Source organism: Cyprinodon variegatus, unplaced genomic scaffold (genome assembly GCF_000732505.1).
Source record: "Cyprinodon variegatus isolate N-32 unplaced genomic scaffold, C_variegatus-1.0 Scaffold890, whole genome shotgun sequence".
NCBI lineage: Eukaryota > Metazoa > Chordata > Actinopteri > Cyprinodontiformes > Cyprinodontidae > Cyprinodon > Cyprinodon variegatus.
This window is the reverse complement of record NW_015151343.1, coordinates 313,119-329,762: the sequence shown is the minus strand read 5'-3', so window position 1 is coordinate 329,762 and position 16,644 is coordinate 313,119. Positions and strand designations below refer to the sequence as shown.

Here is a 16,644-nt window from a genome sequence, read left to right as displayed (position 1 = left end):
ATGCTAATATCAGCCCAAAACTTCTGTCAGTGGATGCATCTGTCTGCTTCTAGTCTGAACAAGACAACACAAAAGCAAGCAGCATTGGTTCTAGTCTGATTTTAACAACCATAATCTCAACTACTATGTTCCTACATTTATATTAAGCTTCACAAAGGTCATTTTTAAAAAAAGGACAGAGAGAGATGTCATACGATGACACAGAAAGCATAAGATGCTGCCTTATGAAAGGAAATTAATCATCAGAATAGGGTAAACAATGGCCGCTGAGCTGAATCACTATGGTTGGAGGTTTTTTATTAGCAGCCCGCCCCGCCAGACGGTCCTAACCTGTATACATGGCACATAAGTCTGGATAGGAGCTGGTAAAGCCCAATTTTAAAGGTAGGAGCAGGTCGGTGATACAGGCTCAGTTTTACTTGACACCGGTACGTTCCTTGCGGAAATGGGATTTGCAGACATGTTGTCAGCAGCTTTTATGTGCTGTGCTCTTTTTTTTCTTTGCACCTTATATTCTCGCCGACTCAGGTTGGGCATGCACTGCACAGGCAGCAAGCTTGGGAACAACATATAAAAGTAGAAAACATAGCTTTTCTAAAAACATTTTTTAAAACTCCAGTCGTCTAGGTGTGACAAGAATTTCTTTCCAAGAGTTTTCACAATCTGTTGATCTTGGGACATCAAGGGGCTAAATCATAACACATCTCTAGATGTGTACATACTACTGCTAAACCTTAAAACAAAGTGTTCAAAACCTTAACATTAAGACAGATATAAATTAATTGCAGTAGTGGAAGAATATGCAATCACTCTACCTTCCATATTCAGGCTATTCAAATATTTTTAATTCCTCAAATTGCGCTTAGGCCTTTATTGAAAGGCTACCATTAAACTACTTAAGCTTTAGAACTATTTTTGATTAAAAACCGAATGCATATATTTGTAAAAGTTTTTAAGTTATGCAACGGTGTAAACCAGTATCCTGGGGCCTTATTTACAAAATAGTGTGCAGCTTTCATACTAAAAGTTTGAACTTGGAAGAAATTCTAAAATTTGCGGAGCACACTTTACCTTCATATAACCCAATTTGCATGGAATTGCCTGCAGCTGATTGTGGATTTTCGTCTGCCTCCTAAATAGATTTGCAAATCAGTAAATACCCAGAAGGCTCCCATCACGTGTCCATATAACCATGGTAACGGTACTGTCAGGCCATCACAGAGAGACTATCAACACACCTTAGACAAAATTGTTACAGTTCTTCCATATCTTTGCACATCAAACAAGATCACCTATTGAATCACATCATTCTATTAATAAAAGCTAATTCATTCACAGATTGTGCCCTTTTAACAGCATGTGTACAGTCATACCTTTTGAATTTGCCTTCTTGCTTTAAATTGAAATGAAGTGTATTCAGACACAGTTTCTATTAGGTTATATTATACGCTGCTTTATATGTCTGAACAACAAACGTTGAGGTCGTCCCATGGCTGCCTGGTATGTTACAAATCAGGGATGACTATTAAATACCGAACTGATGAAACACTCAGGCTGCACAGAATGAAGTGAGAAGTTGAAGCGGCACTCGTGAATAAAATAGAATACAATACAAATTAATAGAATCACCTTATTTATCTCTGAGGGACAAATAAATTGGTAAAGAATGGACTTGAATAAATGTATAAGAAATGAGTAAATGGTGACGCAAACTTCCTCCCTTTGCCCCTTTTTTTAGGCTGGTCAATATAAAGCGGCTAATAATCCATCCATCATTATATGGCAGCAGGTCAGTAGAGTCTGTGAACACACACTCCTCATTCTTCCTCCAGTGCCAAGGCTGCCAGAATCTTTCCAAAATTACAAAGCAATTAAGTCCTGAACCTTTCCACCTGAGGGATCATCACATCTGCTGATCTGCCACCATTTTTTTACTTATTCATTTTTTGTTTCTTAAGATATATGAAAGTGCCCCTTTGCGAATACATTTTGTAGCACAGACCAATGCACTAGAGCTGCCATTAACGACTAATTTTCTAACGACTAATCTTTCTGTTGGGGTTTGGCAGAGTAGCTACGGGATTGTGACTCAAAAAAAAAAAAAAAAGGTTACATTGATACTGTCTGTGTGCTCATTCAATAAACCCTCTGTCTCAGTCTGGTGCGGTCTCGAAAGCACAAAAATTACAATAAATGGGCATGTGTAGCTTTGTTCAACTTTTTTTTTTTACCAAATTATTACCAAAGAGTTGAGGGGCCCTGCTTAACATCCCACGACGGTCGGTCATCGTACTTCACAAGAATTATAAAAAGAACATGCTAACTAGGCATTTAAACGGTAATCATAATGTTAATTCCTTTTAAGGTGTTCGTGCATCGCGGGTTTGCTTCCTTAATAATCCAACAAAAACTTAGTGTACAAACCACTCTATTACCAGCTGCCCGAAAGTATTCCCATACTTTGGATACTTTTGGTCTTCTAGATGCCTCCAACCTTAATTCAGACTCGCCTGACACTGGCATTTTCATATCACACTCAAAGCTAGAACCAACAGTAAAAGAAGCTCATGACAGGATCAGTGTGGGCACAGCAAAACTAGTGCTTTGGAATGACCTGAAATCAGATCAGCTTTTTGCTCAGACCAAAATAAATGGGCAATAAAAGGCTGACAAAAAAAGATATCCATTGACAAATTTTCATCAGCGATTATGTGGAATACGTCGACTAATTGCAGCAGCACAATCCACATAAACAGACCGAAACAGAGAAATATTTACAGTTTACATCCAACTGCATTGTTTTCATTATATAATTTTTTTGTTGGGTTTGTTTATTATTTGTTGGTGCTGAATGTAATGTGGTTCAACCATTATTTTTAAAATGTTGCAAGTTATTTGCTTCTACAGATTCTTTGTACATGAGGTCCCTGGATGTTTTAAGGTAGTCCAGCCCTTATCCCCTTTAACCATTTCCCTCCAAGTGCAAATTTGATATAAGCAAAGCTTAATGTTCGTATGTTTATAGTTTCTTTATAAATGTAATTTCTTTTTAAAAGTAATTCATGGTGTGTAAGGCAAACAATTGCACACCTGGGGGCTGGTAGCCCTGATGCTGTGATATGCAATGTTGAAGCTTGACCCCATTTGTATTGTAGATTAGTTATGAGTAGCTGATGTTTGTGGATAGTGGTTTATGAGTTTAAAACTGGGGATTTGGGGTTTTGAACTGTTGATCAGACAAAACAAGATGCATGATGTTCTTCAAATAAACCACTTAATTCAGCCTGTTTGGTTTGGCAGTGAATAAAGTCTATTAAAAAGTGCCAAAGGCAATTATTAACAAAGTCATTAATTTGAATCAAATCTAAGGCGAGACGCCGCCTGATAAGGAAATAACAGCCAAACATCTCTGTCTTTGGCTGTTATTTCATGAGAACATTCCTGGTAAGGTGTGGTGTTGTAAAACAACAGGGTCAATTTGAATGCTATTGTTCCCCAAACATCAATCCAGAATGTATAAAAGAATTTATTAATCATCCATCCATTTTCTGACACTCTTTATTCCAAGCGGGGTCACGAGGGGTGCTGTCTATGGTCGAGAGGCGGGGTACACCATGGACAGGTCACCAGTCCATCGCAGATTTATTAATCAAATATTTAAATACTTTAGTATAAAATACTTTTGTAAAGAAACTTTTACTTTACTCTATTTTAAGTAGACTGCTAAATTTTTTTATTTCCATTTAATAAGTGAATATAAAGTGTGATTAAAAAGCTACAAATGAAAAAAAAGCTTAATGCAGTAACGAACGATACGATGCAGTGATTTAGTTGTTCAGTGTGATTATTTATGTTTAAGAATTTTGTTTTGAGGAATTTAGCTCTAAAACTAATTAAGTACCATTGTGTTTAAACAAACAGTTTGTAATGTGAAGCAAAAGGTTATATATATATACTGTATATAATATTACATATTTTGATCAAATGTTTTAAGAACTAATTTACTTAATAAAACCTAAAAAAAAATATTCTTAGCGATATGTTGCACAGCACTATTGCATTGGCTGGTGGTTCATTTGGATTTGGCAAACTGACCCGACTGCAGATAAATGGAGGGCTGGGCACAAGGCTGAGGGATTTCCTCCCTCCATGTTTTTCTGTAATGCAGGAGCAGCAACATGATCATGTAGCTCGATTATGTGAAGCAGAAACGGCTCTCAGAACCTGATGTGGGTAAATTCTGAGCCTTTAGAGCAGTAAAAACATCACTCTTCTGAGTATGTTTTTTTTTTTTTTTTTTTTTTTTGAGGTGCAAACCCTCTGTGGTTGCTTTAGGAAAAACAAGTCTGTGTCAGAGTACCACTATTTTGAATAAAGTATGATAGAAATTTAAAAAATGTAAATCCCTTTATTGTCCCACAATGGGGAAATACACTCTCTGCATTTAACCCATCCCCTTGGGGAGCAGTGGGCTGCCATTTTGTGGCACCCAGAGAGCAGCCTGGGGTTAAGGGTCTTGCTCAGAGACCCAGAGTGGCAGTCTGTGGGGATCGAACTGTGTACTTGCAACCTTCTCAGAGCACAAGCGCACTGCTCTAACCACTAGGCCAACACTTCCTATATGTATATATGATCGGATTATTTGATTTTTCAGCCCATGTAAAGTGAACTGAATTGACATAATATCTGAAGTATTCCCATTTCTTTTTTTTGTGTGCAAAGCATTGTTAGTTAAGCCCAGGTTTACAATGCAAACGCTAGCAGATGCAAATGGTGTTAGCCTAGCAAATGCTTGGTATTTAAAATATACATTTCGTCTTCTTATTCTTTTTATCTGATAGGATTTTGAAGTTTTGTTTACTTATTAAAGCAGCAGGTTGGTCGCACAAATTGCACCTTATGACATCACTCCAAGCTGGCTTGTCCTCACATAAGTCAGCTGATGATGGTCTCTGACTGCCCGGCTTGGCTGGTTGGGAAGTAACTAATGCGTGACGTCTTAAACCTTTCACTGCATTGGTCCAAAAAACTATGTTGTAAAACCAGCATTCTGTTTTAAAACTGAAGTTGGCAAGCTACGGGCTGGCCTCGTGTTTGTTTTTTACAAGTCTAAGAGATCCCCTTTCTACAGTTTTGTTTTGGACCCATGGTATTTTAATCAAAGTTAACATACTGTTAGAATCTCTTACATGCACATGTTTGGTCCCAAGTAAACAGATTTTTGCCTCCAGACCAGCTGTAATGTCATTTTTGTCTTAACATCAACTGATTCTTTTTGAATTGCATCTTTTATTCATTTAGAACAAGACAAATAGAGCATCCATTTCCCTTTCTGTGTTTAATTAGCTTACTGTACATTTGTCGCCAGATTTTAATACCTATCATCTGGGGATTCTTATTTAGTGCTGGAGCGGCAGTATGTACACCAACAGCATAGACTGAACAGGCTCCAAAGAACTGTGTATTAGTCTTTTAAATATTTGATGGCATCAATACATAGGAATACTCATATTTTGCCAAATCTTTAAACTTGGGATCTGTCTATAGATTGAAGGACTGACACGGGTCATCTTTTCATCTTTGTTTTTTTTTTTAAATCCATCTGCGTTGTAATGCACTTTATTTTGGTGTTAGTGGATCTTTAATTACCCGTCTGCAGACAGTTGAAAATGCTGCTGCACAACTTCTAACAGGGGAAACATAAGTTCAAACATATCTGCCTAGTTTTAAGTTTACTTCCCTGGCTGGCGGTTAATTTTAGGATTAATTTAAATTTTTTATTTGTATTTTTTTAAGTCTTTAAATGGCTTTGCTCCACCCTATATTGATGATATCCTACAGCCTTATGTAGCGCTTCATGCTCTTAGGTCAGTGGATCAATTACTCCTGTCAGTAGAATGAGGTGTAAACTCAGAGGGAAGTGGGCTTTCTCTGCAGCCGGTCCCAAACTCTGCTATGATTTGCTGCTGCACATCAGGCAGGCTTCCTCTTTTATTTGAAATCTCTTTTAAAATCTCATCTTTTCTCTCTGGCATTTGATACTCAATAGAAGGTCGTTGTTGGTTGATTTTATGTTTTATTTCTTTTATTTTCTACTTAGTTTTTACTAATTTATTTTACATACTTTTTATTAATCTTAGTGCAGTAAATGTTTTGTAATTCCGCTTTTGTTCAGCACATTGGTCCTATTGTTTTTTTTTAAGTGCTATATATATATATAAAGTTTGTTTGGATTAGATTGTCGTGTTCATGGACATTCACTGGGCTGGAAGTTGCTCCAACAATCTCTCCATTGAAAACTATTGAAGCCAATTGGACAGAACAAGTTGATCAATGCTAATAGGTCTGCCAGTTTAACCAGCATGTATGTTTTGGACTGGGGGAATCCCAAGATACCCAAAGGAAATCCACACATTTTTAAGAATAAAAAGCCTTCAGTGTGTATTTCTTGAGATACTGGTGAGTGAATTGGAACATCCTGGTCTTGGCACTGCCCAGTTAGTATCAAGCTATACTGAGCTAATAAAAAAGTTTTGGTTCATTCTTGCTAAATTTCTCTTCCTGCTACGTTGATAGTCAAGTTCTTTTGAGGAAATTCCAAAGAAAATGCCACAGTGACTATAAGGAAGTGTAGAGTAGTTTTTTTTTTTTGTAGACATACTTTATTAACAAGAGAGACAAAATTAGTTCTTTGGTCTAGAAACAAGAAGAGCACCACCTCTCACTGTTAAGGGCCAATATTCTAAAAGGACACTGGTAATCAACAAGGTGGCATGTGGGTTGAGCAGAATATTGGAAGCTGGCTGTGTGAACAGATATTCAAACTAACCAGCCAACCCCAGCTTTTTCCCACCAGTTTTACTCTGGTGGGAAAAAGCAGAACAGCAGATGTCCCATCAGGCTCTCGCTGTTACTGAATGTAATAGATGTTAATTCTATATATTTACCTGATTATCCAAAGGAGAAAAGTGACCAGCAATCAGATGTACAGTTTTGCAAAAATAAAATATGTGTGAATACAATTATACCATGAAACCCTTTCCTTTTAACCTATTTTTATTATACTAGAGGACTCTGATATATTGAGTGTATCCCAACATCACAGGTCCGATGCATGTGAGAAAAAAACTATCCCAGTGCAAATGCAGTATATACAGGGTTTCTGTCTGTGCAGCAAGTTGGGTCCAGTTAGATGGTCTCTACAACCTCTGTAGCGTCTAATCGTATTGGTGAGACAAAGTGTATTATTTACACAGTCTATGCCTTTTTACTTTAGCCAAGCTGGATACATGTTCTTATACTGAATGTCCCATATTAAACATTTCAAACGAGAAGGTCATCCACAGCAATGCCTCTGTCTGCAGACTTACATTATAATATGCAGATGTATTGGTGTGTATGTATATAAAAAAATATTGTAATGTTTGCACCTTCTATGTGTGTATATACACTGCATGATGCTTTTGTATACTCATGCATGTGCAGGTGTTGATGCTTATATGTTGTGCGTGGGTGTCGTTGCTGTGCAGCACTGACAGGGCTGTCTAAAGGATTGCAAGCTGCAGATTTGTAGCGCATTCAGCTGATCATCTTATCTGCTGTCACCACCAGTGAAAGATTGGAAGATCCAAGCCCACCATAGCACAAGCACAGACAACCACACACTCTTGTGTGTCTCTCCTGCTCGCTCATTCAGTCTAGTTTTCTCTCCTATTCACTGTCTCTCTCTCTCTCCTCTGGAACTTCTCTCCCTCCTCTCAGTAAATGGTGCTCTGCCAAAGACTAATTATTACAAGCAATCATTCCAACAAGAAATGCCTACTTTCTACTTGCCTCACTCCTCTCCTATCCCTCATTTACTCCCCCCCACCCCCCGACCTAATCTAACTCCTTTGTGCTCGCAGTCACATAATGGTTACACACTCACACTGTGATTCCATTCCTTGAAGTTCATTTGTGAGGAAAGGCTATTGCTTTCTTGGTGCAACATGCAGGTCTTTTTTGTAAGCAGAAGAGCTGTCAGTCTGTGTGGGTTGGTTTGTATAAATTAAATGTGCAGCTTTTAAAAGCAGAAGATGTATATATATATATATATATATATTTTTTTTTTTTACAGGTGTAGAGAGATTTTTTTTTTCTATAACCCGTGATGATGAGATTTATTAGTCTAAGACTAATTATGTTGAATCAAAGGGCTTTAAAGTGGGTTTAGCACCTTCTTTTAGCAGTTAGTACTGCTAAAAGATAAAAGCATCCTCTTTTTGCATGTTCTGTATATCCCAGTTTTCCAAAAAACATAATGCCAGTCTTTCCAAATCCAGCTTCTTCCATAACAGAAAGGAGGATGAAATGGTGCAGTTTTGCTGTGAGCAATAGGTTGGCAGTCTACCAAAGCAGAGGGCTCAGGGATCATCTATGAGGCACATTCTGTACATTTTAGGTTTATGCACTTGCTCAGACATTTCAGTTGAGTTTCGTTTTAGTTTTCTGGCAAGCATATTTCAGAATGTTAAATGTAGAAATGCCTTGGACATTATCAATGCACAGGGAAAGCTATTTGGAGCTATTTTGCCTGAAGTGCATGCAGAAGTGACTGAATGGTGACTGAATAAGTAAACATTTAGGTGGATGTTTGCGCTCTACAGAATGGTCTGGTTTGTTATATGTTTTACAAATTGTATGAAGTGTTGTATGTCCATTGAATTCTTGACACTTTTCATATTTAGCCGCACAGTCAAAAATACAGGCCGTTATGTATTTTATTTTGCAGCTTCAAACATCACAATTAGTTTGCATCTTACTTATAGCAGTCAGAACTACCCTTAAAATATTTAAAAGCATTAGAAAAGCCTACAGTACCCTGTTGGCTAGTAAAAACATCTGGATGGTGGATGTGTTTGTGTGTACTTTAGAGATATAAGGTTACAGAGAAGATGTGGGGGGTGGGGATTATATTTTATTGTATTTTATTGTTTAATATAGCTTGAAAAATGTTTTCAGAAATAGAACTGATTGTGAAATTAACTTTACAATAAATTCTTTCTGAAAATATGGAATAGAATCAAAGAACTGTCTATAAATTGTCTACCTTACACAATGATGGCAGAAATTTGCCTTAGACTTGCTAACACACAACAATGTAATAACAATACATTAAAATACAATTATAACAGAGTTAGTTGCAAACACAGCAGCAGCAGATTCACTTCATCAAGGGAAGGGAATCAGAACAGACCAAGTAACATTTACAAATATGATGCAATTGTTACTGTAAAAAGAAATGTGGCGAGGGTGTGCACTTGTATTTTAAATCCTTTTAATTGCTGTAATTTTGTTTACATTTTTTTTATACTTTTAAGTCAGACTTGGTCAGGGCTTGCTTTTAAAGTCTGACACATTTGTCTTGTTTTCTTCCTTTTAGTTGTATCATTGCTCTCTCTTGAAGCCTGGTTTTATTTCAATATATGTATTTTGCACCAATTCCCAACAGATGTCACTCAAGGCATAATCAATCAACAGTTAACTATAAATGTGTCTCAATATTAATTAGAAAATAGTGTTCCTCTTTAAAACCTTCTAACATCTCTGATCTGCACATTTTGTCTTTATTTCTAATGCTTTGATTATACTAAAGGGAGCTTTTAGTCTTGTTTTCACTTTACATCATTCATTTGAGAGCGTTTTGCTTAAATGTGACTCATAACTTTTCACTGATGGGAAAACTCGGCTTTTTGCACTTTTTTTTCCAGCAGTCAAGATTGTTCAAGTTGAAAACTGTCAGATTTTTTATTTTTTTGCTGCTTTCCAGGGATGCAGCTCTAAACATGAGTTTTTCTTCGCTTTTAAAAGTTCATAAAATTTTCACTTTGGATTTCATTTATATGTGGAAAATTGGACGTTGACTACACAAGCAGGTTATTGTCCTAAATGCATCCTCTAACTGGACCGTCTAAATGTAGAGCAATTTGTGTAGTATGGGCATTATTCAATGCTTTTGCTCATTAATGTTGGGATTTTAAAAGTTAAAGTAAAACTGGTTGCTCCTTGCAAACAGCAGCAGCCGTTCTCAGCCTGGCTGTGAGCGATTCCTGCCGAGAACCAATTCCACTGTAATAAAATCTAGAGAGTGGGTGTGTGGTTTAATCCTCGCTACATTTCTTCCACCACCTCCTCTTTACTTCTCGTCCTGCTTCTCTCCCTCACCTCCCTTGTCTGCTCAACTGGCTGGCAATGATAAATGAGTCAATTATGGGCGTGTGTGCGCGCAGCACTGGAGGAAGAGAGCGGACGGGGATGTTATTACCTGTTGCGGCTGGGGGTAATGTTGCGGTATTAATCATATTCTAATTTTCTCCCAGCAAATGACCCTCCTTTCACCCACATCCAAAGTCCTCCCCTGCACCACAACCCCTTTCCACCAACCTCCATGTCACCCCCATCTAATCAATCTGTTTCCTGCAAACAAGTTGGTGTAAATGGACAAGGGCCCAAATGTGCCTGCTTTAGGGTGAGCTGAGATTTGAGGTGCTGTGGAGAAATTCATTTCTAAGGGAAAGTGGAGCACAAAAGGGAAAACAGAATGAGTCTGGATATAAATATCTGTCCAGTTTTAGCATGACAGCAAGGGAGTGTTTGGATACAAGCTACAACAAAGGACATATCTCTCTTAGATTTTAATTTTTGCAACCCTTAAAGATGAAGCTCCATCTTGAATAAAAAAAAAACCCATTGTAAACAAGAAGCAAATGTGCACAAAGACAGAAGGGTTTGCAGATAATTAGGAAAGCAGTGACATGAGAAAGAAGGTCCATGGGTATAGTGAAAGTTGTCCAGAGAGAGGAAGTGCACGAAGTGAAGAGACACCTTGGATGTGCCTCCCTGCAGTCTTGGCTGGGTTTCAGGCTCCAAGCGTGACTTTGTCTATTTCTGCTCTGCTCTGAGGTGATAATGGGCTGTCAGCACTCCAGTCACCCTGCTCCCTCCTCCCTGGTGAGTGATGAAGGGACAGAAGTGGAAAGGGGAGGGGATGAGAAGAATCCTGGAAGAGTAATTTGTTATGTCGCTAATTGCATTGTATGTTTAAAATCGGAGGATGATATGCCAAACAGTTTGTTTTTTATTCTCTTCTGTTGCAGTTTGAAACTGGAGTGTGAGAAACTGGCCACAGAGAAGACTGAGATCCAAAGACACTATGTTATGGTGAGATGCACTGACACAAATTCTTCTTCCAAAAACGAATGCAGAGCCAAGTAGTATAAATCCCTTTCATCTGCTTCCAGCTGTCCTAAAACACCCCCAGAAAATTACAGTCAGAGTTTCAGACAGGAAAATGCAAACACATGCAATTATTGATTTTATTTTCCTGCTTATATAGTCATCAGTTTGTAGTGAAAGTTATGAGTATGGATGAGAGTCTACATCTTTTCAAGATTTTTGCAAGTACTGTTCATTAGAGATGAGTGGTATCCATCTTTTGATAGTTTTAGGCCTTTTTTAAATGCAGTTATGAGTCAGAACCTTGATGTCAAACAAAAGTGATTATTTCATCCTTTAACTGCTTCAATATTTGTTTGATTTTAGGATATCTGGGTTATTTTAACTCATATTTTTCTACAGAATAGATGCAACATGCAGATGTTGTTTTGTTGTTACTGAAAGATGGAAAAAAGCGATCATTTAATTCACAAAGTGTCTTTGTTTGAGTAAGAAATGGTCTCATCTAGAGTTTGTTTCAAACCACCGTCATCGTTAGTGTTGGAATCTAAAATCATTCAACAGTCTGTTGTTGTCAGTGTTTATCAAATTTTCCAGCTTCATTTTTTTTGGTTGTTCAGCAAATTACAAAAGCTAAAATGAAAAATATACTACATGTTGATATGTGAAGATTATCCCCATGAATGCATCAAAACTTTATGCATGTTCTGTTTTTAATAGATGAATAAGTGCATCAACAAACGTACATAATGTGTGATCCGTTTAGATGCTCCTTAGTTTTCATGTGCATGATGAGAAATAGAATAAGAAATTAGAGTCAAAAAAGGGAAATTTAGCTGATTTCCAGCTCTGAGTGTTATTTTAACTGACTACTAATATTACTTTAATGATAATCTGTACTCAACGGTTGGCGGCCACAAGTCTCTTTGAGGATGAACAAATCAATAAAATACCATCAGTTCACCAATATATGTAACTCAAAGCCCCCCCACACTTGTTGATGTATGAGCCCAGCTGTGGGAACCATAAGGCTCTGAAATAACGTGCACTAAGCATTATTACTCTTCCTGTCAGTGCTATCATTCACCCCTTGGATGGAATTTTACTCTTCTGTATGTTTCCCCTTATTATAGATCTTTACATCAAGATTGTAAAAATTTTTTTGCAGAAATGATAATGCTGTATAAATGGTTGATTTCCAGCTCTTTATGTTATAATATTGGGTCTCATAACAGGTAAAAATGTAATGTTTTTCTATCATTTTCCTAATTCTAGTCCTACCAGATGCTATGTGGCGGAGAAAGTTGCTGCCTCACAATAGAGGTTTTTATTTCAAGAGCATGGCTTCAGTTAATTCTCTAATGTGATTCCAGTCAATGATTGATAGATGGATGGATAGGTAGAGAGATGGATGGATGGATGGATGGATTTAAATGAAGTTTGCCCGGCAGCAGATCAGCTCTAATTAGCTGTCGTCTAAACAAATGATGACAAAACCAAATTTCTCTCCTGGATTCAATGTCTAACAAATGTCATCAAAACAAAAAACTCTCATTATCCTTAAACTGTAAGATAATTAGCAAATTCTTTGTAATTTCCCTAATATTTCACTCAGATCAGACACAGATTGAGAGTTGTCATTTAGTACAATAATTTAAATAATCTAATAATTGAATTTCTGTTGAAATACTTGGCCAGTCACAGCAGAAATTTATATTTTGGCCTGATAGATGCACCTCATCTTTACACACACTTCAAAATTATTTTATGAGTTTTTAAGATAAACCACTTAATAACACATGTTGCAAAATATCCTGTGGTATTGAAATGAATCAGTTATTTAAAGCTTGTTACCCGTAATGCTGTACATAAGAGAAGACGGGACAACCTCACAGTAGAAAGGCACCACAGCAAGAGCTGCACAAAGTTAGAACAAGCAGTTTTCCATAAAGTTTTCATTCCTATTTTAAAAGTAGCAAAGCAATAACATTCCTATAAAAAAAAAAAAACAAATCTTGAAACAAGAACAAAAAAGACAGCAATCAGCATCTAATTTTACTTTATTAATAATGTTGTTTTAGCTAATTATACAAGTTAATCCAGTGTCACCTTTTAGATATTCTTATTTCATTTCTGCATTGTGAATTTATAGTTGAAATTCGATATCGTGATGATTTTTTATTTTATTTTTATTGTTGCTTCAATTAGCTTTGAGCTAAATATAGAGCTTATATGTTGTTCCAAAAGATCTCGTTCAATTGTAGGAAAAAAAAGAGTAAAAAGATATAATAAATTATTATATTATGTTCTGTATAAACAAAGGCCCAAAAACCCATGGCCTGCCCCCCCACACACACTTAATTTACCCTTGATCAGAGCCAGAAACCTGCACAGCTGACAGAGCGTGAGCTGCCCAGAACCTGCTGTTAAAAAAAAAAAACAGCTATGTGGGATCTTGGCACCGAGTCTGAACTTGTGAGGAGGAGGAGATGGTAGCTGGCATCGGCTCTTCTTTACCGACTGATGATTTGGGGTAGTTTGGATGTTGCTAAGCAACAGGCAAAACTTGGCAAAGAGCTGCTAGGCGGAGCTGCCAGGGAAGGCATCTTTTATGGAGGCTTAGAGGCAAACACACAGACAGAAGAGTGTGCGCTCGGATGGCTCGCTTTAAACCATATTCACACAGAAGCACACAAAGCACATAGGTGCACACGCCCACACAGTTGCAGGCTTGTGCTTGAAATACAAACACACACCTGTGCTCTTACACACACACACATATGGATGAGTGCCAGGAAAGAGATCTGGAGACGGAGGACCCCTGCCACCTCTTCTTCCAGCCTGCCAGGCTGTTTTGGCTGCTCGGCTGCCAATCTCCTCTCCCCACTACCAGCCACTCTGAAAAGCAAATGTCAGCCTGTCACTTTTCAAAGCATCCGACTTTAAAATGTTCTCCTTTTTGTCCATCTCTGAGAGAAGAGAGGCCTCCTCTGCTGTCTCTGTTGCATTCTTCTCCTCCTGCATGTCTCACAGTTCCTTGTGCTTAAAGATAAAAAAAGTGGTTGAAAAGCTCACATTAGACCTTATTATTGCTGTCGTTCTTCCAGCGACAATTTCCCAGCATTTCTTTGTATTTTTTGACTCTGGTTAATGTGCTGCAGACTCGTTTCAGTGCCTCTAAATTTTCAGCAGTCATGGTTAAATTCGTGGGGACGTGCTTTTAAGGATGTGCAGAACAAGCTTTTACTGCCATTGGATGACACTGGCATTAAAGGTTTCCATGGACAATCACAAGAGCATTTTTCCTATATAGTTACATTTGGAGCATTCTACGAGCTAATTGTTATAAACAGACTTATGAAAACCACAGTGTTTGTGCAATTTAGCACTGAACAATTGTAGTTGTGGTTTAATGGGTTACATTTATTTTTTAATACCCATTCACTTGGAGCAAAGTATTAGAAGTTAAATATTGTTGACCTCTTTCATGTTTTTGCCGGTTCTGCTACATATTTATACTCATCAAGGGTTTTTAATCCAGTATGGCATTAAAATGACAACTTAGATCCATCTGAGCCTTGCTGTTGTCTTGAAATCTTGGTCATACCTGTACTATACAGGGCCTGTTGTTGTTGTCCTGTTTGCTGCTCTGCTGAGTCCTGATTTGATTTGTAAAATGCAACATAAGGAAAAGTTATGGATGGATTTAAATGCATCATTCACAGTTATTAGGGCTATGTTCAACAGGATCCATGTTCATACTGGGTATGAACAAGCCAGCCTTGATCAAATCATTACAGTCCTTTGAGGGAAAACATAATATTGAAACTGTGATTTTAAATTGAGATGTGCTGATCAAACCACTGCACAAAATAATAACAATTAGGTTTATTTTTTTAATAGTATATCCGAGTATTGGCTCATATGTTGCTATAGAATGTTTTTTATTGTATTTTTTTGGACTATTTTTTGACCTTTCATCTAAGCATTAGGCAGCAGGGAATAATCTTTGTATGACAACTTCTTACATGCAAGTTGCATATCCTTTTTAATCAAATATGAAACTTTAAGCCTCTGTTTATTTCTGCTATAGATGAGTAATCACCTCTTTATAAATGAAAACCCTCCAGCACAATAAACAGTCTAGCCTTATTCTTTATTTTCTACAATTATGAATAACTGCTCTTTTCCTTTTGTTTCAGTATTATGAAATGTCCTACGGCCTTAACATTGAAATGCACAAACAGGTGAGTCAGCTCCAGGTCTGCTGCTCTTTGCTCTGCTCCCTTTTTCCCAAAGCCTTATTATCCCTCCTTCTGCATCATTTTGACTGACATTCTTTTCAGCTCTGCTCAACACTTGTTTCCAAAAAAAAGAAAAAAAAAAAAAAAGTATTTTTCTCTTTGCACTCCTAATGTCAGTCTTCTGATGGACCTCTATAGCATGTCTCTGTTGTGTAGGCGTTAATAAGTGTGCTCTGTGCTCTTCCCTTGCGCCCACATTAATCCTAGTTTGTCCCTCCCCCTCCATCCTCCCATCATTCCTATGCTTTACTTTTCTTCTTCCACGCAATACTTTTTGTAGTTGTCTCTTATTCTTTATTTCAAATATTTCCTTATCTTTTTTTATTCACTCCATCCTCTCTCCTCCTTCTCTCCATTGATTTCTCTTTGTCTCCTAATTGTCGCTGCCCCCTCCTCCACCCCGACCTTCTTTGCAGATATTCAGTCCATGCTGAATTTCGCTTTAAATCAGGTCACTGGCTTCCTGCTGTCTGCTCTATCTTTGTCCACTCCCTTTCTTTATTTCATCCTCTCAGTCACTCCGGTTTTGATGCGCCGTTGCCGATGCTGCGTTTCCCCTTCCGCCTGCCTCCACCCAGCCTCAGCTTTTTTTTTCTCCCTCCTCCACCTTCCCTCTGCTTCTCTTTTCTTCATTTCTCCATTCCATCCGGCATGCGTCCTTCACCAGCAGTCATTTCCCTCAACCCCAACGTGCCCTTTTTCCTTCTTGTTTCTCTCCTCTGCCCCCTCTCTTCATTTCCCCTCTCCCATTTCATCTTACCCTCTTATTCTCCTCCTGTAGATTGCTCATGTTCTCTCCTTTTTCTCCCTCCCTCTCTGGAAGATGTCATTTAGTAGCTGAAGTTCTCTAACAAGAAATCATTGTGTCCCCGGGGGTGGGGGTGGGGGGAGGTGATGGATTCAGAGGTTGGAGGGAAGGAGGGCAGGGTTGGGACTGAAATGGGGAGAGATGAGGCTAGTCAGAAAAATGAGAGAGGAAGCCTAAGGAAAAAAAAGAGGGGTGGAAGTTCAGTCCGCCATCAATAAATCACTTAAGAGAGAGAGGATGAGTGCATCTCAGTGTGCGTGTGGGGAGGGTGGAAATGGGCATACACACAAAGGGCCCAACATGCACACGCATTCTCCC

General features: G+C 38.0%; 1 protein-coding gene across 5 annotated transcripts in view; it reads left to right on the top strand.

Moving 5' to 3' along the window:
* Positions 1-16,644, top strand: part of LOC107099629 (transducin-like enhancer protein 1) — a 36,450-nt gene that overhangs the window by 5,719 nt on the left and 14,087 nt on the right. For 2 of the 5 annotated variants that reach the window (XM_015397842.1, XM_015397841.1), the window contains exons 2-3: positions 11,136-11,199; positions 15,417-15,461. In XM_015397842.1, coding sequence (XP_015253328.1) covers positions 11,197-11,199; positions 15,417-15,461 — 48 coding nt within the window. In that variant the 5' untranslated portion in view covers positions 11,136-11,196. Of the gene's footprint in view, positions 1-10,857; positions 11,047-11,135; positions 11,200-15,416; positions 15,462-16,644 lie in introns of those variants that run through there. The other 3 variants (XM_015397838.1, XM_015397839.1, XM_015397840.1) reach the window with 3 other exon arrangements.